Source organism: Aedes albopictus, chromosome 1, assembly GCF_035046485.1.
Source record: "Aedes albopictus strain Foshan chromosome 1, AalbF5, whole genome shotgun sequence".
Classification (NCBI taxonomy): domain Eukaryota; kingdom Metazoa; phylum Arthropoda; class Insecta; order Diptera; family Culicidae; genus Aedes; species Aedes albopictus.
The window spans coordinates 44,418,117-44,441,936 of record NC_085136.1 but is presented as its reverse complement, the minus strand read 5'-3'; the positions used below and the strand labels follow the sequence as shown (position 1 = coordinate 44,441,936).

Below are 23,820 nucleotides of genomic sequence, written 5' to 3'. Positions count from 1 at the left end.
GACAGACAGACAGACAGACAGACAGACAGACAGACAGACAGACAGACAGACAGACAGACAGACAGACAGACAGACAGACAGACAGACAGACAGACAGACAGACAGACAGACAGACAGACAGACAGACAGACAGACAGACAGACAGACAGACAGACAGACAGACAGACAGACAGACAGACAGACAGACAGACAGACAGACAGACAGACAGACAGACAGACAGACAGACAGACAGACAGACAGACAGACAGACAGACAGACAGACAGACAGACAGACAGACAGACAGACAGACAGACAGACAGACAGACAGACAGACAGACAGACAGACAGACAGACAGACAGACAGACAGACAGACAGACAGACAGACAGACAGACAGACAGACAGACAGACAGACAGACAGACAGACAGACAGACAGACAGACAGACAGACAGACAGACAGACAGACAGACAGACAGACAGACAGACAGACAGACAGACAGACAGACAGACAGACAGACAGACAGACAGACAGACAGACAGACAGACAGACAGACAGACAGACAGACAGACAGACAGACAGACAGACAGACAGACAGACAGACAGACAGACAGACAGACAGACAGACAGACAGACAGACAGACAGACAGACAGACAGACAGACAGACAGACAGACAGACAGACAGACAGACAGACAGACAGACAGACAGACAGACAGACAGACAGACAGACAGACAGACAGACAGACAGACAGACAGACAGACAGACAGACAGACAGACAGACAGACAGACAGACAGACAGACAGACAGACAGACAGACAGACAGACAGACAGACAGACAGACAGACAGACAGACAGACAGACAGACAGACAGACAGACAGACAGACAGACAGACAGACAGACAGACAGACAGACAGACAGACAGACAGACAGACAGACAGACAGACAGACAGACAGACAGACAGACAGACAGACAGACAGACAGACAGACAGACAGACAGACAGACAGACAGACAGACAGACAGACAGACAGACAGACAGACAGACAGACAGACAGACAGACAGACAGACAGACAGACAGACAGACAGACAGACAGACAGACAGACAGACAGACAGACAGACAGACAGACAGACAGACAGACAGACAGACAGACAGACAGACAGACAGACAGACAGACAGACAGACAGACAGACAGACAGACAGACAGACAGACAGACAGACAGACAGACAGACAGACAGACAGACAGACAGACAGACAGACAGACAGACAGACAGACAGACAGACAGACAGACAGACAGACAGACAGACAGACAGACAGACAGACAGACAGACAGACAGACAGACAGACAGACAGACAGACAGACAGACAGACAGACAGACAGACAGACAGACAGACAGACAGACAGACAGACAGACAGACAGACAGACAGACAGACAGACAGACAGACAGACAGACAGACAGACAGACAGACAGACAGACAGACAGACAGACAGACAGACAGACAGACAGACAGACAGACAGACAGACAGACAGACAGACAGACAGACAGACAGACAGACAGACAGACAGACAGACAGACAGACAGACAGACAGACAGACAGACAGACAGACAGACAGACAATGACTTTCGGAAACTTTACGAGCCGAATTTATGAATAATAGTTAGACGGGATGTGGCATCCTAACATGTGAATAACCATATCAATATCGATATCAATACTCAAGTCGTTTCGTACAGTTGCTCATAGAGATTACACAGGAACCTGGGCATAAAAAAAGTCATTATGACAATTAATTGAGTCTGTACTTCAATGAGGAAACTTAGGAAACGAGAACGGGTTTGCTTCTGGGCCAAGTGTCCAGGTAGTTTCCAGAGAGTTCAGAAAAAGGTTTCAGGGGAGTTTCAAGGAGGTTTCATGAACGTCTCCTGAAACTGAGTCAGACCTTCTTGAACGCCTCTGAAAACGCCCTGAAACCCCGAAGGAAACGACAATGAAATCCCCTAAAGTGCCCCTGAGACTTTCTGGGGCGCCAATGAAACCCCTTGAAGCGCCCCAGAGACCCCCTAGAACACCCTGAGATCTCCTGGTACTCCCCTGAGATCTACACTTCGAAGCGCCCCAGAGCCCCCCTGGAACACCTCAGACCCCCTGGATTACCCTGTGCCCTTTTAAAATGTCCCTTTGACCTCTCTGTACCCTCTGAAACACCCAGGTTGCCCTCAAAAATCTCTGAAACACCAAAAAGACCCATGAGGTCCCATGAAATCCTTTTAAACCACCTGGGGCCCTCTAAAACACATCCGAGTCTTCCTGTAACGCCCTTGAGTCCTCCTAAAGTGCTCATGAGACCCCCTGAAGTTTTATGGAAATCTCTGAAGACCCCCTGAAGCGCCCTAGAGACACACTGGAAATGCCTTGAAAACTCTGATACCTTCTAGAACCCCCTGAGAGCTCCTGAAACGCACCTGAGACCTTCAGATATTCCCCCTGAAACTACCTGCGTTTTCTGAAACGCCTTGAGACCTCCTGGTACGCACTGAGACCCACCTCTTTGAAACCCCATGAGTTTCTCTGAAATGCCTTTGAGACTCCCGCAACCACCCTGAAGCACTCCGGACACCCCTTGAAGCGCTCTCAAGACCTCATGGACCTCCTTAAAGGTCCCTGGACCACTTAGTACCCCCTGAAAACTTTTTGGACCTCTTGAAACACACTTGGGATCTCCTGGTATCACCTGAAACCTCCTGAATCGGTTCCGAAACTCCCTGAAGCGCCCCTGAGATCTCCCGGTTCCTCCTGAATCCCCTTGAAATGCCCCTGCAATCTCTCTTCGTTCTTTTCTATAAACAGGGGATAGACAAAATGATCGGGACAGGCAAAATTTTCACATGTCAAAAAATGTTCAACTAGCTGTAACTTTTCGAAAAATGCATAAAATATTCTCAAATTCTTACTTAAAGTCCATCAACTAGTTGTGCATCAGTGGTCCAAATTTGGAAAAGATCGGGCCATTCTTCACAAAGTTATAAATATTCTTGAAAAAGGTAAAATTATCCGATAGCCAACTTTGAGCTGTTATATCTCCGGATTCAATGAACTGATTGAAATGAAATTTTGAACATTCATGACCTATATAATGAACTCTGGAAAACATTTGACTTGACTTGAAATTTTTCATAAAAGAAAAAGTTATAGCGCTTTTATTTTTTCACGAGTTTTTAGTAAATTGGTCTATTTTTAATATGCAACCCTCAAATATTTTTGCATATTCGGATTCCTTGTAAAATTTCCAATGAGTTTAATCTGTTAAACAGTTAGTTTTCATTGGAAAAGTATGTTAAAAATGGGAATTAAACTCATTGGAAATTTTACAAGGAATCCGAATATGCAAAAATATTTGAGGGTTTACGATCAATTTTACGAGTTATAGTGGACAATGTGACAGAAAAGGCGTCAAAACGATGTAACGTCAAGGTAGAATGTGTCAATTATTACATCTTCTTTTGCGCAATACTGGATCTGAATATTTCTCCCTCTATATAATAATAACCTGCATTAACCTTCCTTAGTCCCTAAAAAAAAGTTACAAATAAGACCCTGGGGTCATTTTTGACCCCAAACTTTGAACGGCTCTCAAAAATCAGTGGCTGGGCCGATTTTAATTTTCTTTGGCCCAAATGAAAGCCACACATGTCTAGTTTTCAAAACCCCCGGAGAGTTCCGGATTTGGTCACTGTGGCCACCGGGAACCTGCTTCAACTGAAAAATGCCGCTTTAGAGACCGCTTTAGTAATCAGGACCGTTCAAGAATCGTTGGAAAGGTATTCACGTGGACTTTGATTAAAGACATTAATATTGACTAATTCTTAAGAACCGGTTCCGGAAATCCGGAACATCCGGAAAGTAATGTTTTTCACGATAATGTGCTAGAAAGCACATTCATATTATTTGCAGGATAGAAGTTTTTGCATCAAACTTTTTTAGGCCATAATACAATCTGTCGAGAACTATTTCTGTATGTTTCTGGTTATGTCCCGTCCTTCTGGAACCGGTTCCAGAGATCCCACAAGATGGCCAACGAGATGACTGTAATGAAATTGAACGGTTTTCCGCGCCAAACACATCTGCGTTGGTTAACTCATGATGAAATCTCAATAATTTTACATGCTCCATATTTATGTGATATGTAAAAATATTGTTGGACATTGTGGTCTTATGTGGCCACCGGAGTGACCACCGGAGAAACCCGTATTGAGGAACTTCCATGTTTTTGCAACAAAGATAGGCATTCGACGGCTCTAACTTCATGATTTTTCATGGCCATGTGGCTTCTGGCATTAAATAGAAGAATTGACGATTCTGGTCTGTTTTGGCCACCGGAGTGACCACCGGAGAAATCCGTATTGAGGGAGTTTCATGTTTTTGCAACAAAGATAGGCATTCGACGGTTCTAACTTCAAGAGTTTTCATGGCCATGTAGGTTCTGGCATTGAAAAGAAGAATTGACCATTCTGGTCTGTTTTGGCCACCGGAGTGACCACCGGAGAAACCCGTGTTGAGGGAGTTTCATGTTTTTGCAACAAAGGTAGGCATTCGACGGCTCTAATTTCATGTTTTTTCATGGCCATGTGGCTTCTGGCACTGAAAAGAAGAATTGACCATTCTGGTCTGTTTTGGCCACCGGAGTGACCACCGGAGAAACCCGTATTAAGGGACTTCCATGTTTTTGCAACAAAGATAGGCATTCGACGGCTCTAACTTCATGATTTTTCATGGTCATGTGGCTTCTGGCATTAAAAAGAAGAATTGACCATTCTGGTCCGTTTCGGCCACCGGAGTGACCACCGGAAAAAATCGCATTGAGGGACTTCCATGTTTTTGCAACAAAGATGGGCATTCGACGGCTACAACTTCATGATTGTGTACTATTTTGACTATTCTGGTCTGCTTTGGCCATCGGAGTGACCACCCGGAGAAACACATACTAGGGAACTCCTATGTTTATTTTTAAACGCTCATATTATCTAGATTTATCACCAGAAGCAGTCTTTCGACGGCTCAATTTTCATGCTTCGACACGCGACATATTATCTTTATGCTCAGTTGTTATTCTTATTGTTCAACAAGGTTATTCTGTAGTAGAGGCAATTCATGTTAAAATATACTGCGATTCTTGTAGTCTGATACTGCACTGTCAATGGTAATATAGTTAATTCGAGAATTGAGGATAGTTTTACTTCGGTTCACAAACAAACCATTCATCGTATATTTTGGTTAACACCACTTAACGTTTTAGTCGTCTATGTTCACTGTTCTTGAAAATCACATCGTTTCTTTTCATTATCTTTTTAGATATGTCCACATTATTTGTTAGTACTTGATATGCTTTCTCCTTTCTTGCTGGCTCTATTTTCTTATACTTACGTGAAGTCAGCTTTTTCAGAATAAAAAGTTGTCTTAGTTGGTAGGAGAAGGGCTTTCTTGAGGAAGACAAACAATGTTTCACTTGAATTAGGGAATTATCAAGTTCTGTAATCGAGGAATTCAGTCACAAATATTATCCATTTATTGAGTTTTATGAACATTTCGCAATTCTTTAATTTTTTAATTAAATTAATTCGTCTAGTAGTTTCAACTGGCATACACTTAAAAGTTCCACGGAGGATTCCTTTCGAGTCCGACTGACATCAAGGTATACAATTAATAAAATGTGCATGCTACCCAGGGGCATAATTTCAAACCAAGTATCTCATCAATGAAGAATACAGTCTCTCCAAGTTTGCAGAATTCTGAGCTATGAGCTATATTTTAAAATTTGCGTGTTTACTGGTGCCACGTAGAGGCAGAATTCTGACACAAGTGTCCCGTTTTGTGCAAGTCTATGTCATACTGATCAACTTTGCCGAAGACACCATCTTCCTAAGTTATTAGGATTCTGAGCTATACAATTTCTAAAATTTGCAAGCTCACTAGCGCCACCTAATGGCAGAATTGCGAAACAAGGTTTCCCTTTTATGTAAGTCTATGTCATACTGGTCAATTTTGCTGAAGACACCAACCTTCTTAGTTATCAGGGGGAGCGACACTAGTTTTGCTGAGCCGAAAAACTTCAAAAAAAAGTCGAAACAAACCGGTAAAGGCCGCCTAGTGGCAGAATTATGAAACAAGTGTTTATTTTTATGTTAGTTTATGTAATACTGATCAACTTTGCCGAAGACACCATCTTTATAAGTTATCAGGATTCTGAGCTATGAGTTTTCTAAAATTTGCATGTTCACTAGCGCCGCCTAGTGGCAGAATTGCGAAACAAGTGTTTATTTTTATGTAAGCTTATATCATACTGATCAACTTTGCCGAAGACACCAACTTTCTAAGTTATCAGGATTCTGAGCTATGAGATTTCTAAAATTTGCATGGTCACTAGCTTCGCCTAGTGGCAGAATTGCGAAACAAGTGTTTATTGTTATGAAAGTTTATGTCATACTGATTAACTTTTCCAAAGACACCAACTTAATAAGTCATCGGGGGGAGCGACACTAGTTTTGCCAAGCCGAAAAACTCCAAAAAAGTCGGAAAAAGACGAAAAAAACCGGTAAACGCCACCTAGTGGCAGAATTTTGAAACATGTGTTTATTTTTATGTAAGTTTATGTCATACTGCTCAACTTTGCCGAAGACATCAACTTTCTAAGTTATCAGGATTCTGAGCTATAAGTTTTCTAAAATTTTCATGTTCACTAGCGCCGCCTAGTGGCAGAATTGCGAAACAAGTGTTTATTTTTATGTAAGTTTATGTCATACTGATCAACTTTGCTGAAGACACCAACTTCGTAAGTTATCAGGATTCTGAGCTATGAAATTTCTAAAATTTGCATATTCACTAGCGCCGCCCAGTGGAGGAATTTTGAACTTCGCAACTCATCGTCAGTAAGTTATTGGCGTACCCAAACACTTTCCCGAAGACACTATCCTTCCAAATTATCAGGGTCTTGAGCTGTCGCATATCGTAACGATTGCTTGACAACCTGATATGCACTGTTGAAAATGCTTTGACATCCATGTGCACAACAGAACATGTGCTCGATGAACAAATTGAGATTTGAAATTATGAAAAGAAATCCACGTACTCCGGTGAGACTCGAACTCACGACTCCCAATTCGCTAGACGGGCGCTTCTATTCCTTCAAGCTACGGAGTCACTCGACTATCTCCGTCGCCAGCAGGCCTAGAACTGAACTCGATTCCACAATCGCACATGGTTATCTTCTTTTCACAATCCAAACCCCCTTCGGGTGGGATTAGATAGTCGAGCTCTTAGTCTCCTATTAAGCGGATTCCTATTGCGCCCCCCAACCTGTGATCTTATAAGAGTCTCGACTGTATATACAAAGTTATAAAATACGTTGAAAGAGACTGGCAAGGGCCAGGGATAAAACCCAGTGCCCAGGAGCAATCAGGAACATTAAACATTAAACCACAAAGTCCGTCAAATGAATCAGAGCCTTAATTCAATAAAGCTTTCAGTTTGTTGGCGGAGAACAAGTTGAGAACGCCTGTCGGCACCGGGTTGTCAGCAGCACATATCATACACACAAATGTTGTACTGGTGTTATGCAGCTTTAAACTGCAAACATGTAAATATATTCATCATTTAGCATATTATAATATATCTTAATAATAACTTACACGTTCGGTGTTTTGCTTAGGAAAATTTCATTCTCGTGTTCCCGACGCAACAAACAATTAGGCTAATCTAATTTAACTGTAAATAATGATTAAATGATGATTCCGATAGAATTTAAGATATTTATGTTTTAACCTCACTTTTGATGAGTTACAACTTTCTGTTCTGTACTTCACAGATCATGTTCTGTACACGATCTTATATTCAATTAGATAACTGTAAACAATTCATTAATTAGCCTTGAAACTATAGATATTCTGTAGATTTGTTACTCACTGCTTGCCAATGGATTATTTCAACTGATTAGGAATATTTTATCAAATTATTAGGCTTTAACAAATTAGTAATAATACGAGCACTTTCTGCCCATGATTCGCTATCTCATGGTCGCGTTAGTTTTCTCCTCTTCTCCCTCTTCATCTGTATGTCAAAATCTGTTGTCCCGCGGTTATATCGTTTCTACAGATTAACTGACACAGCACATCTGATTGGCGTGTAGCAGTGTGGCCAGCGGCAACAAACAGTATAGTAAAATTTCCACAACTGTCGTATACACAATATTTGGGCCGATAAATAAATAACGTATGATGAACATCCAGCTACGCCTCTGACAACATCACGATTGGTAACCCCTAAAAATATCTTGCGCCCCGTTGTTGATCCTCATCATCATATGCTCGATCATTATCCTCGTTTCGTTCCAACTACTTGGCGTGTTCTCCCCCAAACCAAACTGCCGTTAATTTATTCTTCATCATCACTTCGTCGTCGTCGTCATCGTCGCCGTTGCCGTGGACCGAGCCAGTGCCAAAACGGACCAGAATGGTCAATTCTTCTTTTTAATGCCAGAAGCCACATGGCCATGAAAAATCATGAAATTAGAGGAGTCGAATGCCTATATTTGTTGCAAAAACATGAAACTCCCTCAATACGAATTTCACCGGTGGTCACTCCGGTGGCGAAAGCGAACCAGAATATTCAATTGTTCTATTTAATACCAGAAGCAACATGTCCATGAAAAATCATGAAGTTAGAGCCTTCGAATGCCTATCTTTGTTGCAAAAACATGAAACTCCCTCAATAAGGGTTTCTCCGGTGGTCACTCCGGTGGCCAAAACAGACTATTGTGGTCAATTCTTCTTTTCAATGCCAGAAGCCACATGGCCATGAAAAATCATGAAGTTAGAGCCGTCGAATGCCTATCTTTGTTGCAAAAACATGGAAGTCCCTTAATACGGGTTTCTCCGGTGGTCACTCCGGTGGCCAAAACAGACCAGAATGGTCAATTATTCTTTTCAGTGCCAGAAGCCACATGGCCATGAAAAAACATGAAATTAGAGCCGTCGAATGCCTACCTTTGTTGCAAAAACATGAAACTCCCTCAATACGGGTTTCTCCGGTGGTCACTCCGGTGGCCAAAACAGACCAGAATGGTCAATTCTTCTTTTCAATGCCAGAACCTACATGGCCATGAAAACTCTTGAAGTTAGAACCGTCGAATGCCTATCTTTGTTGCAAAAACATGGAAGTCCCTCAATACGGGTTTCTCCGGTGGTCACTCCGGTGGCCAAAACAGACTATTGTGGTCAATTCTTCTTTTCAGTGCCAGAAGCCTTATGGCCATGAAAAAACATGAAGTTAGAGCCGTCGAATGCCTACCTTTGTTGCAAAAACATGAAACTCCCTCAACACGGGTTTCTCCGGTGGTCACTCCGGTGGCCAAAACAGACCAGAATGGTCAATTCTTCTTTTCAATGCCAGAACCTACATGGCCATGAAAACTCTTGAAGTTAGAACCGTCGAATGCCTATCTTTGCTGCAAAAACATGAAACTCCCTCAATACGGATTTCTCCGGTGGTCACTCCGGTGGCCAAAACAGACCAGAATCGTCAATTCTTCTATTCAATGCCAGAAGTTACATGGCCATGAAAAATCATGAAGTTAGAGCCGTCGAATGCCTATCTTTGTTGCAAAAACATGGAAGTTCCTCAATACGGGTTTCTCCGGTGGTCACTCCGGTGGCCACATAAGACCACAATGTCCAACAATATTTTTACATATCACATAAATATGGAGCATGTAAAATTATTGAGATTTCATCATGAGTTAACCAACGCAGATGTGTTTGGCGCGGAAAACCGTTCAATTTCATTACAGTCATCTCGTTGGCCATCTTGTGGGATCTCTGGAACCGGTTCCAGAAGGACGGGACATAACCAGAAACATACAGAAATAGTTCTCGACAGATTGTATTATGGCCTAAAAAAGTTTGATGCAAAAACTTCTATCCTGCAAATAATATGAATGTGCTTTCTAGCACATTATCGTGAAAAACATTACTTTCCGGATGTTCCGGATTTCCGGAACCGGTTCTTAAGAATTAGTCAATATTAATGTCTTTAATCAAAGTCCACGTGAATACCTTTCCAACGATTCTTGAACGGTCCTGATTACTTGTTCGGTTGCGGTCTCTAAAGCGGCATTTTTCAGTTGAAGCAGGTTCCCGGTGGCCACAGTGACCAAATCCGGAACTCTCCGGGGGTTTTGAAAACTAGACATGTGTGGCTTTCATTTGGGCCAAAGAAAATTAAAATCGGCCCAGCCACTGATTTTTGAGAGCCGTTCAAAGTTTGGGGTCAAAAATGACCCCAGGGTCTTATTTGTAACTTTTTTTATGGGAGCTCCCCTAGGGGTCGTCCAATGTTTTGGATGAATGGAAACGATAGTTTTCCACAAAAAAATAATTGTCTGAAAATTTCAGATTTATAGGCCTTTCGAAACAAAAGCTATAGCGAATTGAAATTCGGAAAAGGTAAAAAAAGACCCCAAGACCTTACTAAGGTTAAAGGAGATTTTATTGAAGTTGGTAATTCTCGTTGGAGCCAGGCCGTAGTTTACTTTTAGTATGGGATTTTTGTTTTCCTTACATATTTGCCAGATGATGATAATTTTATTCTTCCAAAATTTGTGTTTTGAAAACATTTTTTGAATTGAAATGACGTCTTCGAAAATGTTTCAGGATATTTAAAGGATTTTATGAAAAAAAAAAATACACTGAGAGTTATATCTATCGCGGATCTATGTTATATGTTTTATTTTATCATCGTTCAGATTGGGCCGAAGGGTCTCAGATTATCATGAAACTTTTTCTACAGGCAGAGCTCATGGATATATGAACAAAAAAAAAATTGAGAGAAATTCAAAGTCGCCTATTTTTCTGGAAAACCCAGGAGGATTTTTTTTTGTTTTCCCCGGACACTACTTACTTTGAAAAATCATAACTCAAGAACGAAGCATCGTAAAAACAAAGTTTTTTTTTAATGAAAATGAAAGCAAATTTTCTCAGGAATATAACAAAAAATATGAAATGGATATTTTTCCACCGCTGAGAAAATTTGAAAAGAAAAGCCGGAAAAACTATGTCCGAACTCGCGGAAAATTTTCAAAAAATATTTTTGAGAAGGTAATTTTATAAGCTTTGATTGCTGAAATTTTTAGAATGCACATTTTTTTTCTTCCCTGAGTTATGGTCAATTTGGCTCCATCGGTTTCAAGGTAGTTCCCAGAGTACCCAAAACAACAAGGTTCCAAGGGGCTTCAGAGATGTTTCAGGAGATTTCAGGAGACTTCTTAGGGCGTTTCAATGAGTTTACGAGGAATTCAAGAACATTTAAATGGTATTACGGGGGTTTGAAGGACGTTTCTGGAAGTTTAAGGAGGATTCAGGGAGGGAAGTCTCAGGAGCCTTTAAAGAGCATTGAAAGGGGAATCAGGAACGTTTCTATAGGGTTATGGAGCTTTCAGGGGCGTTCCAAGATATTTCAGGGGTGCTTCAAGAGGTTCTAGGGACAGTTAAGGAATGCTTTAGGGGGGTTCAAGAGTATTTATGGGGGTATCGAGAGCCTTTTTAGAACGTTTCATGTATTTCAAAGGACTGCAGAAGGTTTCAGGAACTTTGTTACCGACATTTTTGGTTGAGTAGAAATGAGTAGTCGTGGCAATATTCCTTAAATTACTTCTGTAGAAAAATCCTCAAAAAAGCTTGTTCGAAAAGACAATTGCAAATATCACTGAAGGAAATCAGGCAAGACCGACGGAAATGTATGGAGGAAATTCCAGAATTTCTTCATAAAACGCCCCTGACACCTTCTGAAACCCCGTCATACTCTTTGAACCACTTCAAAACATCCCCTGATTTCCCCCTTAGACCCATGTAATGCCCTTAAAACTCCATCAGACTCCCTTGAACGCCTCCCAAAACCCCGTGGGACCTCCTGAAAGCTTACGATACCGCATCAAATACCCTTGAGACTCACGATCGCTGTGATTTCCTGAAGCGCACCAAAGGCCCCTTGGAAACCCTTGAAACACCCCTGAGACCTGTGGAACTCTTGAAGTCTCCTAGACCCCATGAAATCCCTTTGGAAAACCTCATACCTCCTAAACCGCCGCTGAGGCGCTCTGAATCAACCAGAGAGCTCCAAGAACGCACCTGACACCCTCTAAAATGATGCTGAGACACTTTGGAACGCTCCTGAGACCCCCTGGAACTCTCGAAATCCCTGAGGCCCCCTGAAACTTGCTGGGATCTCCTGAAACCCTTGGGATGTACTGAACCCTTTTAAACTCTGTGGGTCCCTCTAATATGCCCCAGAGATACTCTGGAATCTCACTGAAACCCCTTGAGACCACATTAAGCACCCCTGAGACCTCAAGGGGGTACCTGAGACCACTTGGCATGTCCCTGAGATCTCCTGGTACCCCCTTTATTCTCTGAAATGTCATGAGACCTCCATGTACCTCCATGACAAACAAACATGTTTTTGTCTCTGTAGGGCCCATCTGCATCCACCCACGCACATCAACACCCTTAACAGATAGCTTGAAAAACACTTTTTCTGATAAGGGTGTTGATGTGCGTGGGTGGATGCAGATGGGCCCTACAGAGACAAAAACATGTTTTTAACGCAAAGCAGATAGGCCCTTTTCAAATGTTCGTCTAGAAATCACCTCTGAGACCTCCTTAATCCCTTGACACCACTTAAAACTTCCTTAACATCTTCTGGCCCCCCTCTGAAACCCACTAAGTTGGGACCCCCTGAAACGCCTCTGCAACCTCTCTTTGTTATCCCTTCAAACGCCGCCTGGCCGCAGTTGCCATAGCTACCGTCATTGTTACAATTTCATATGCACAATATTGGGGTCTCCAGTTAGCCTAATGGTTAAGGCTATGGATCGCCAATCCGGAGACGGCGGGTTCGATTCCCGCTCTGGTCGGGAAAATTTTCTCGACTCCCTGGGCATAGTGTATCATTGTACTTGCCTCACAATATACAAATTCATGCAATGGCAGGCAAAGAAGCCCTTCAATTAACAACTCTGAAAGTGCTCTAAGAACACTAAGTTGAAAAGAGGCAGGGCAAGTTCCAATGCAAACGTCGAGCCATAAAGAAGTAGAAGAAGAAGAAGAAAAAGAAAGCTGGCTGGAAGAAGTTATAGGGAATCGCTGGTGAAAATTAAAAAAAAAATCTCTAAATTTTTTCAGAAAAAAAAACTAAGGATGAAATTTTTCTGCAATCAATGGTAGATTATTCATTAAACTACTTGAAGAAATATCTGGAGGAATCCTGTTACAAATTTCTGAAAAAAATCTAGAATTGAGAGCCGCTCCAAAAGAAAACACTCCTAATTCGTCGGAGGGTCGGAGGCTTTCAAAGGGAATCTTTTGAGAAATTTCTAGACGAGAAACTAATATTTTTTGAAGGAATCTTGGGAGAAATTTCATGCAAAATTTTCTAAGAAAATCTTTTGAAAAATGTCATCAAGGGTATCTTCCTTAAGAAACTCCACAAGGAATATCTTCAAGTTTTTTTTTCTCAGAGAACTAATCAAGAAATGACGATTAGGTTCTTTTAGGAGGTTTGCGTTTCTTTTCGATTTTTTGGAGGGCTCGTTCCGAACTACTCGTTAGAATGTCGTAAAATTGTTTACACCAGGCCTTAAGGAATTTGTTCCACGTTTCCTTCAAATATTGTTTAAGGTTTTCCTATAAAATAACGTTTATCTGTGATTTCCATAGAAAACAACGCTCATCATTATTTATGCCATGCTTCCACGAATTCATACTAAGATTTCAATGTAAATTCTTCTGGGAAAGATTTAAAAAAAATCTCAATCCATAGATCTGAATTAAAAGAAAACTAAAACAGCTCCTCTCAAGTTCTCAGAGTACCTCTTCTATCACCACCATTCAAGAAAACATCAGATTGTTAACCGTAAATATCTCATTCATAAAATTATTATACCCATTTCAAAGCCATTCGCAAGATAAGACCTTGAAACTCATTTCCCATCAAAAAACCTTCTCGACCTTGCATAATCCACTCGACAACTCTCCACCTTTGCCGGAAATCATCATCATCGCCATCATCAAGGAAGCTCTCAGTCAGCCACCCCTTCTTCGTCAGCCCATCAAGAAAGACGATTATCCACCTTTGTTATTATTATTAGTACCCATTCTATATGCACTTTGTACTGTACATGTATGTCTGTCTACCTCCTCGTAGGTCGTAGGCAGGCGATTGCACCTCTTTTGTCAGTTTGTTCTTCGCATCGCACAAACACCTGACTCGGATCGGATGATGATGAAGGCACACACCGCACTCCAACACTGCGCTGCACTGCACCACTCTCTGTCTGTCTACTGCCCCATGCATCGTCCTTTCCTCCGCATAGAGCATCTTTGATTGCTCTCTGACTTTTGCTGCTGGCAGCAGCAGCACTAGCACCCGACCCGGTTGCCGTTTTGCTTGTTCACGCTTTGCATAAATACCTACCTTGGCCTCTGTTGGCATCAGCGACTGCACCAAAATGTTTTACTGCACTCTGCTCCGCTCATCCTAGCGTTTGTTTACAGCACCAGTAGGGCGGCCTTGATTGAGCCATCTACTCCTGCACGAAAAAGCCGTTGCAACGATAATTATTAGTTGTGTCTGTTATGCCCTTCCTTCCTCGCCTAGCTCGACTTGCTACAAGTTCTAATCACTGCCTTGTCTCGCCCCTCTTCCGTCCAGGTGGCTGCCCGGTTCTGCGAAGGCGGCCATCGCTGCCTGCCGCCGAAGGAATGCTGCGCTCAGGGCTGCTGCTACCTGTATGCTCCTCCGAGCGCACCGAGGACGCCAACGCCCGCCACGGACCACGTACTGAATCTGTTCCTGTTCAACCATTGGTACTTCTGGTGCTTCGTGTTGGCCATCGTGCTGGCCCTGCTGTGCGCCTGTTCCCTGTGGAAGAAACGCCGCCAGCTGTGCGGCTGGGGTTCGCCGGGGCACCACTCGCAGTCGGAGGGTGACTCGGCGGGCTCGTGCTACGCCCCGCCCCAGTACAGCCGGTGCAACTCGTTCCATATCCATGCACCGCCGCCTTACACGGAGGTGAGGGGATGAAGTATGAAGTGGGAAGAAGTGTTCTAATGGTATTGTTCTTTTGCAGGTAACCTCCAAACCGGACCTGTATCCGCTGGTGTTCAGCTACACCGGAGACACCGGAAAGAGCGGGAACGGCGGTGGGGCCAACTACCTGATGGTGCAGTACTTCCGGAACTACATCGTTCGACCGGTGGGATCACTATCCGGGACCAGCACAGTAGACTCCCTTAGTTCTAGTTTTATCTGTACGGCAAACGAGGCGAACACGTTGATTCCACCGCCTTACTCCAGGGCTGCCAGTCCTGACCTGTCGATGACGACGCGCAACTATCTGGGAATGCCCCGATCTGCCTCGCAGCAAGCGTGTACCTTGGAGGGCATGGGTTCCGGCCACAGGCCGAATTCGGTGCCGAACTCCAACTACTACGGCGTGGTCGGAGGATTCATGGGTAGCCATGGATTGATGCTTCGGTCATCGGAAAGTGCCCAGTTTCACAACAACAACAACCACAGTATTCAAGGTAGTGGTAGCGGAGAAGGTCGGAGTGCTGGCGACGCGAGTGAACAATCCGGAAGCTCGGCGCCCATGTCTGGATCGCAGAGCGATCACTACCGGTTTAGTGTACATAACAGCACCAATAACAACAACAGTGTAGCCAGCGACGGCTCCAACCCCATAGGACTGATCTATGCGCAGCACCACGCTGCCTCAACGCTACAATCGAGCCGTAACGGCTCCCTGGAGGGCAGCCTAGATGCCGTGGAACAGCAAGCTTCCAGCGAACACTCCAATACCGTAAACAACAACAACAACGGAACTGGCAACGCTGCCAGCCAAAGCACAAGTACGCATAGAAACAGTCTGACCAACGCCAACATCTACAGCTCGTGCGGCTCGATCGGTGGCATCTCCATTACGATCCCCGCCAACTCCGAGAGCGAATACCAGGACCTCAACGCTCTGCGGCGAAGTCTGGAAACCTGCTGCCAAATCCTGCAGCAGCAACAGAAGCAGGCGCAGTTCCACGCACACCACCAGCCTTCCTCCGGTTTCACGGCAAACAGCGAAGACTCTCCGATCAACATCGAGCTGGCGAAGAAGTTCGAAGGTCTTCGGAATTCCTACATCGGTTCCAACACCGGTTCGAACGTCTCCAGTCTGGCAAATCTAGGAACTCCCGATTCACCGCCACGGGCAACTAGCCCCACGCTCGAGGTCCGTGAACTGCTGGAGCAGATCCGGCAACTGCAGAACATCAGCGCTTCGAACAGCACCAGCGAAGGAATCATCATCATCAACCCGCAACTTCCGCCGACGGGAGCCGGCGTCGGCACCTCCAACAACTCCATCAGCAATCCGAGCAGTGCGACCACGGCTCCTCCCGCGACTTCGCACCTGAGACGGCCTTCCTCGCTGATCAGCAAAAAGAAGTTCTTCTCCAAGGTGCCTTCGCAGGGATCGGCCTTGGGTGCTCTGGGAAGTTCCAGCGGTCGCAAAGCCATGTACATTCCGATTGCATCGAATCAGAACAGTACGGGACTTTCGACAGGTCACCTCCGGTCACTTCGGAGTCCTTCGGCGATGGCCAGTGCCGCTGCGGCAGGTCTACTGGGCCGCGGACGAAACCGGTGCAGCAGCTGGATGTCTAAGTCGGCACCGACGACCCCGGGGACGGGGCTGCCTCCGAGTGGAAGTGGTGCTGGATCGGGCACCGGGGCTGCCATTGGGGACCACAGTCCGTTACTGTTGAACGAACAGGACGAGGACGGCGAACAGAATGTGTAGGAAGTGGGGTGACCGATGTAGTGAATGTTTTTTCGGGGACTCAATTCCGGGATCTTTTTTGGTGTGTGTTATAGACGAGTATCGTTAGGTAATGTTTAGGCGTAAGGATAGGGTTTGTGTTCGCTCAGGTCGCGTAGAACAATTGTTTGGACAATCAGTTTGTTGTGCAACAGTGGGATTGAAAGCTGTACAGGAGTTTTTGGGTGACTTCTATTAGTCTTACCTACGACTATGGTATCCTCTCTTAAGGTGTTAAACACAGGTTCGTTGGGGGATGTAATTCACCATGTTCTGGATGCACATTGTATGACAGCTTGAAGACTCTTCCTGTCACCGGCCTTTGATCCACAACACGATCATTCACCCAATCTGTATCTTCTGAATATCTTGGCGTAGCTATATCTACGACTCATCATTACTATTTTCGTTTGGCCTTCCACGAAATCTCAATACGGTAGATAACTGAAGATGTCCTCAAAACCCTAACAGCTTTCAAAGTCCCACAATTTTAAGTTTTCAGCTTCAATTTGAACGAATACATTGAAACAATTGTGTCATCAGAGAGGACAGTACGGCAATAACCAGAAACCGAACAGTGACAGAACAACGCATCAACAGGTATCAACCAATAACGACTTTTGTAAACATAAGAAGAAATAGTAGAATCAATTGTAATTCAACACACCGACAATTCAGTAAATTGCAAATTGCATCGATAGTAAACAGTAAGCACACAACACACCAAAAACTTAAACAATAACAAACAAAAACAGCCTAAAAACTACTCGCAAAAACAACACGTAAACAAACACAGCGAAACTGTTGATGTTGGCACTGCGTACACTGAACACAAGCTTTTTGTAACCGTTGTTCTGAATCAGAAATATGTCAATACAACGCATGAAGAAATAGATCTTTTGTTTATCTGACAACTAGTGTAACAATGGCTTAACGCACACACGCGCGTGAGTTTCTCTGTCAGTTTAGTTAAGTTCACACACACACAAACAAACAAGGGGTAAACTTTAAATGGAAATTGCCTTTTATCACTGACGAAAACAAAAACAGAAAACAACTTTCGATAAATCCGCCTGTTTTAGATTTCAAACTGTCAAAGGAGGCACTACTTACTGTGACAAGCGCCAAAAACAAACCATTTATGACAGCGGATCAACCGTCGCGTCGGTAGTCGGACGCAAGGTATCTATCTAGTGTGTACAGAACTTATTCCGGATTAAAACTTGACTCTAGTTAGCTTAATGTTTAAGGATCTCGTAGAAGGCGCGCTGTTTCACATCAAAACACATGAGAAGTTGAGAAGAAAGTTCAATTCAATACATACAAGCAAGTGCGGCTTGTTTCCATAGTTACCACACCTATATAGTCTTATCGTCTTGTTTATCGTTTTGCCGTTTGTTTTTTTTTACAGAAGTTTCTCGCTACTGGGAAGATTGTGGAATTATGCTGAAGTTTTCTTTTAACGGGGCAGTACAGAAATCAAATCGCGCATTTGAAAGTTCGAGACTAACAACGTAACACTTGTGAAATTTCCATCGACCACGCTTTTAACGATCATTTTAAATTTTCATAGTTATGGCTTTCACAACCAGAGGCGCGCGCATCGTTTTTCTATGCGTTTGACGTTTCACACTAGCGCCTTCTGTTGACGATATTGCACAACACCCCAAGAAACAGAACTAGCTGAATAACAGTTTCTTAAGCTAAAGTTCACTTAAGAGAGGTTTGTCCAACTCTTGTACAGCAATAATGTTTGTTGGGACAGTATTTCGTGCAACTGTTCCACCACGTGATGGTAGTTTAAACTGGGCGATGGATTTCGTTCAAGGTGTTACGTCTGTTTGTCTGTGCTAACAACTAGAACAAGAATTTCAGAACTTTTTGTATTCCAAAGCCAGTCGGGTTCTAAGTAGACTCAAATTCATTCAAAAACCTTCCATGAACAAAACTTGGGCATAGGAGATCGTATAACTTTGTGAGTTAGTTAACGTCCTCAATACCCATCCTCCAGATTTCCAAACTTTATGAAGTAAATATCGCGCCGGCCACGTCCTTACGGCTGTCGAGTATGGGAAGGACCTTGAGAAGGGCTGTTTATATGCCTCAAGAGACTCATGAGTTCACCTCTGCGCCAGCACTGCTGTCACGGGAAGGAGATTCTGATAGTGTTGGATACGCATTTTGTCTGGAGATGCGGTTCTAAGAGTTTTAATATTCAAGGTCATCCAAGAACTTTATGCAAAAATGTGACTTCCGACCGGTGATGGTACGACACAAGGGTCAATTTCTGGGTTTTTCAACACGCTAACATCACTGTAACCATTAATCAATGTTGAGTATTGCAAGAATGAGCTGTAGAAATAAGTCCAATGGTCGTGGAATATGACATTGATCTTCAATTCCGCATAAGTCATATTGAACTCCATGTGGGATGAAGGTCGGTACCGGTACCACAAGTAAATCAACAATTTCTCAAAAGGCTAGGATAGCAGAGTACACTTAAGGACAACTGTGGAATGCAATACGGAACTAGCTTAGGTCATCCAGAAACTGCCTTCGATATTGACTGGAAGGTCTACGTACAGTATCGGACAATAAAAATGCACCAAAGCCGTTTTCCCATACAAACTAGTCAACTTTGGATTGCCATATCTCAGTTATTTCTCAACCGATTGTTTTCATTTTTTTGTGACGAACTACAAAACATGTCAATTCTTAAAAACTATTGAAAAAGTTCGGGGATAACTATTGATACAAAAGTTACAGATAGGTTGAATTTTGACAATAAAAATGCACCAAGATAAAACAATTAATAACAAAAAATGGTTACGTCATAACATTATGGTGTCTTCGGCAAATATGTTTCTTATGCAATAACGAATAAATTTGCTGAAGAGACCAACATGATTTGACTTCAGCATTTTTCGCTATTAATTTTTTGGTCTTGGTGCATTTTTATTGTCAAAATTCAACCTATCTGTAACTTTTGTATCAATAGTCATCCCCGAAAATTTTCAATAGTTTTTATGACTTGACATGTTTTGTAGTTCGTCACAGAAAAATGAAAACATTCGGTTGAGAAATAACTGAGATATTGCAATCCAAAGTTTACTAGTTTGTATGGAAAAATGGCTTTGGTGCATTTTTATTGTCCGATACTGTACGTTAGCATTAGAAAGGCAATCTTTTTGTCCACGGTACATACCAGAGAGTAACCAAGGAAATAAGCTATGTATCTTCACGTCCTATTGAACCTCATAAGAACTTTCTGGAGTCCAGTTTTTCAGATCCACAAGCATTACTAAAATGTAATATGAAGGTTTTATTCCAAGTGTTGTCCATTGAACACGGATGATACAATATTGAACACTAGGCATACAGGCACAGACAAACAGACATATTACTTAGAAGAAAATTGCTTCAAAAACATCGTTTGGCATCTCACTAGCACCCTCTATAATGCTCAATCCGAAGCATTCGTTTGCAGGTGTTGTTTCCCTCGGCTCGGTGTAACAATTTAGCAGGTGACGACTCCCCCGTGGCTTCATCCATTCATAAAACATGAATGAAGGTTCATGATCGAGTCAGAAATACAGTATTTTACAGAGTGAACTTTGGCTGCTCGGTACCAAAACGGTGACCTGTCAGCACATGTTTTGCTTCAGGAGTTTCTTGCCCGTGACCAGGAGAAATCGTTTTACGTAGGCATAGGTATTGGTGAAATCGTTCACCCCGTACGGCGCTCAGTGAACACGTTGTTCAATGTACTTGGACTATTGTATTGTTTTGTATTGTAAGCACAGAGCTTGGCACAGAGGCGCATGAGTACCTCCGTCTGATGGTACAGATACTCTTGGGGTCTTATTGGGGTCCGTAACACGAAAATTATCGAACAATACAGTTACGCTCGGTGTTTCATGTAATAAAACCGATGACCAGCAGGAAAACCGACAAAAGTGCACTACGCAACACACAGAGCGTGGTTTGAATACAACTTTATTCGATCGCGGTACAGTTCTAACTGAAGGGAGAAGTCTGTTTCCGTTCGAAACTTACGCTTTCTCTCTCGTTCGTCGACTTTGTCGAATCATGATCGACGTCGTAATGGTGGTGTTACTAGAGATCGCCCCCACCGACACTCCTCCTCGATATTGATGTTACGTTCGCGTCGGTCAAGCCCAACGCTTTCGCGAACTGCTTCTGCTTCACGCATCCGACCGGCTTGGTCAGAACATCGGCAACCAATCAATGTCTCTGTGGCGCAGTACTTCAGCACGACGATTCCTTTTTGCACCAAGCCCTTTGTGAAGTGCATCCTCGTATCAATGTGCTTGGACATAGCCAGTCTTGATTGGCGCTCCACCTCCACGGAACTAATACAGCTGGTAATGTCCTCGAAGATGACCTTCTTGCATGCCTCGATGGACGCGATGTATTCACCCAAGTAACACACTTATCACGGAAAAGTCACGGCGGCGCAGGTTTTTGTTGCGCAAAAGTTATTGTGACTTACTTCTAGCAAGTAAGTGTTTATTTGATGATGATTAACCTGGGCTTGTTAGGGGAATATCTGTAAATAAAAGAAAATCGATGCAAATTCTTAGTGGAATTCAAAGGAACCGTACTTAACCCGATTTTCTTTTATTTAAGTGTTTATTTGTTAGAAGTAAGTCACAGTGACTTCTGCGTAACAAAAACCTGCGCCGCCGTGACTCTTCTGTGACAAGTGTGTTACTTGGGCAGCTTCCATGCTTGACAGGGAAACGTATGCCTGCTTCCTGCTGGCCCAGCACACCGTTGCCTGTCCGACTTGATACACATATCCTGTATTGGACTTCCTATCTGAGCTATTGCTAGTGGGCTGGCTATCGATGTCCGGCCTGGTGTTCACCGAGATGTAAAACAGCGCTCCAACTAGGATATGGTAGCGCATGTTGTCCGGTAAGGCCTGACTGTCTTTCCTGCTCTGCCATCATCCAGCTTCGACTCTTTGGCCTCGTCCATATCGGTTTTTTTTTTTTTTTTTCCTTCTAAACCATAGGGGGATAAATCTGCTCATCAGACACCCTAACAGGAAGGTTAGGGTAGTGTGGGGATGAGGCCGTCTTCTACAATGCCGATAGAAGCCAGGACTACTCTCTCCTCGACCCACTAAAACACATTCCTATGGTCGCCAAACCCTACGTCTCTCCGGAACCACCAAGAAGGTATTGCTTCAGAGAGGGGCTAGTGCATATCGCACCCTCAAGGTTAGCTGCCGTAGCCTAGCAGCAACGAACATCGATGACTCGCTCTGGAGAGTCCATCACGATAGCATGCTGGCGCTTAGCCAGTTTCCCGAGTGGTCCTCGCCACTCCCTTTGTCCTCGGAAGGCGGGCAGGGTCAACCCCGCCCGTGCCCTACTGCTGAGCGGACATCAAGAACTGATGCCCACGTGCAACCCGATCTGACCTGCCCGCAAAGGAAGGGTATCACTAACCTTCAGGCCCTATCAGATGCACCCGTAGGTTGCAGACAGCAGGATCTCACCTACCCCGACCCTTGCCGGGGACCCCTTTCCAACCGCGGGCTCAGATCCAACCCAGTAGACCGACGCCACGACAGCACCACTACCGGGACTTCCTCTCCGCGGCCACTTAATCGCTGTAAGGGTCGATCTCGACCGCAGGGCACCGGTATGACCTACGAAGCCGACTTCGAACCCCTGGACCACCTCTTGTACAGCATCTGGACTAGCCATTCTCCGAGTCCACGCGCCACCTCCTCTGTAGCTCCCAGACGATATGGGTGATAGCCGTTGAAACGGCATTCCAGCTAATCTCATCCCTACACATTCTCTGGACCAAGTTGTCCGGAGTTGTGTCCTCCCCGCATGTGGCAAGCATGCGGTCACGCATTGTGCGAAAACGCGGGCACACGAACAACACGTGTTCCGCCGTTTCCTCTAAACCATTGCACACTGGGCATTCGGGAGAATCCGCATGCCCGAAACGGTGTAGATACTGTCGGAAGCAACCATGACCTGTAAGGACCTGTGTCAGGTGGAATGTAACTTCCCCATGGCGCCTATTAATCCAACTATCTACCCTCGGTATCAACCTATGGGTCCACCTTCCTTTGGTGGAACTGTCCCACGCGCGCTGCCATTTGACCATAGAGGCCATCCTGACAGTTTTGCGTATGCCTCTTGTGCCGCGCATTTCGAAGCACTCCATGTCCTCACTGATAAGAATGCTGATAGGCACCATACCAGTAATGACACAGAGAGCGTCGTGTGACACGGTACGGTACGCGCTTGCAACCCTCAGACACATAAGCCTGTAAGTACTTTCCAGCTTCCGTCGGTAGCATTCAGTACTTAGCGCGGTACCCCACGCCGGGCCGCCATACCTAAGTATGGACGTAGCAACACTAGCCAGAAGCTTGCGCTTACTGGCGTACACCGCTGAGCTATTGGACATCATCCGGGACAGTGCCGCAATAGCGGTGGAGGCTCTTTTACAGGCATAATCGACGTGGCTACCGAAGGTAAGCTTATCGTCGATCATCACGCCCAAGTGCTTGACAGAGCGCTTCGACAGGATAGTGCATTCTCCTACACTGATCTCCGTCTGCTGCGCCGACTGCATGTTGTTAACAACCGTCACCTCTGTCTTGTGGTGAGCCAGCTCCAGTTTTCTGGACCGCATCCACGCCTCCACAACCTTGATCGAGTGGTCGGTAGTCAACTTCACCTCCTCGATCGTTTCACCGTAGACTTCGAGCGTAATATCGTCGGCAAATCCGACAATCACCACTCCCACTGGGTACTCTAACCTCAACACCTCGTCGTACATGACATTCCATAACACCGGACCCAGGATGGAACCTTGCGGGACTCCTGAGGTTATGTGAAAGCACTTCCGACCCACCTCTGTG

General features: G+C 44.3%; 1 protein-coding gene across 2 annotated transcripts in view; it reads left to right on the top strand.

Annotated features, from left to right (window-relative positions):
• LOC109402662 (TSET complex member tstC) overlaps positions 1–19,765 on the top strand; it is a 48,028-nt gene extending 28,263 nt beyond the window's left edge. Inside the window, exons 3-4 of one of the 2 annotated variants that reach the window (XM_062844438.1) lie at positions 14,744–15,103; positions 15,162–19,765. In XM_062844438.1, the coding sequence (XP_062700422.1) occupies positions 14,744–15,103; positions 15,162–16,883 (2,082 nt within the window). In that variant the 3' untranslated portion in view covers positions 16,884–19,765. The remainder of the gene's footprint in view (positions 1–14,743; positions 15,104–15,161) is intronic. The other variant, XM_062844437.1, reaches the window with a different exon arrangement.
• Positions 19,766–23,820: the final 4,055 nt, after the last annotated feature.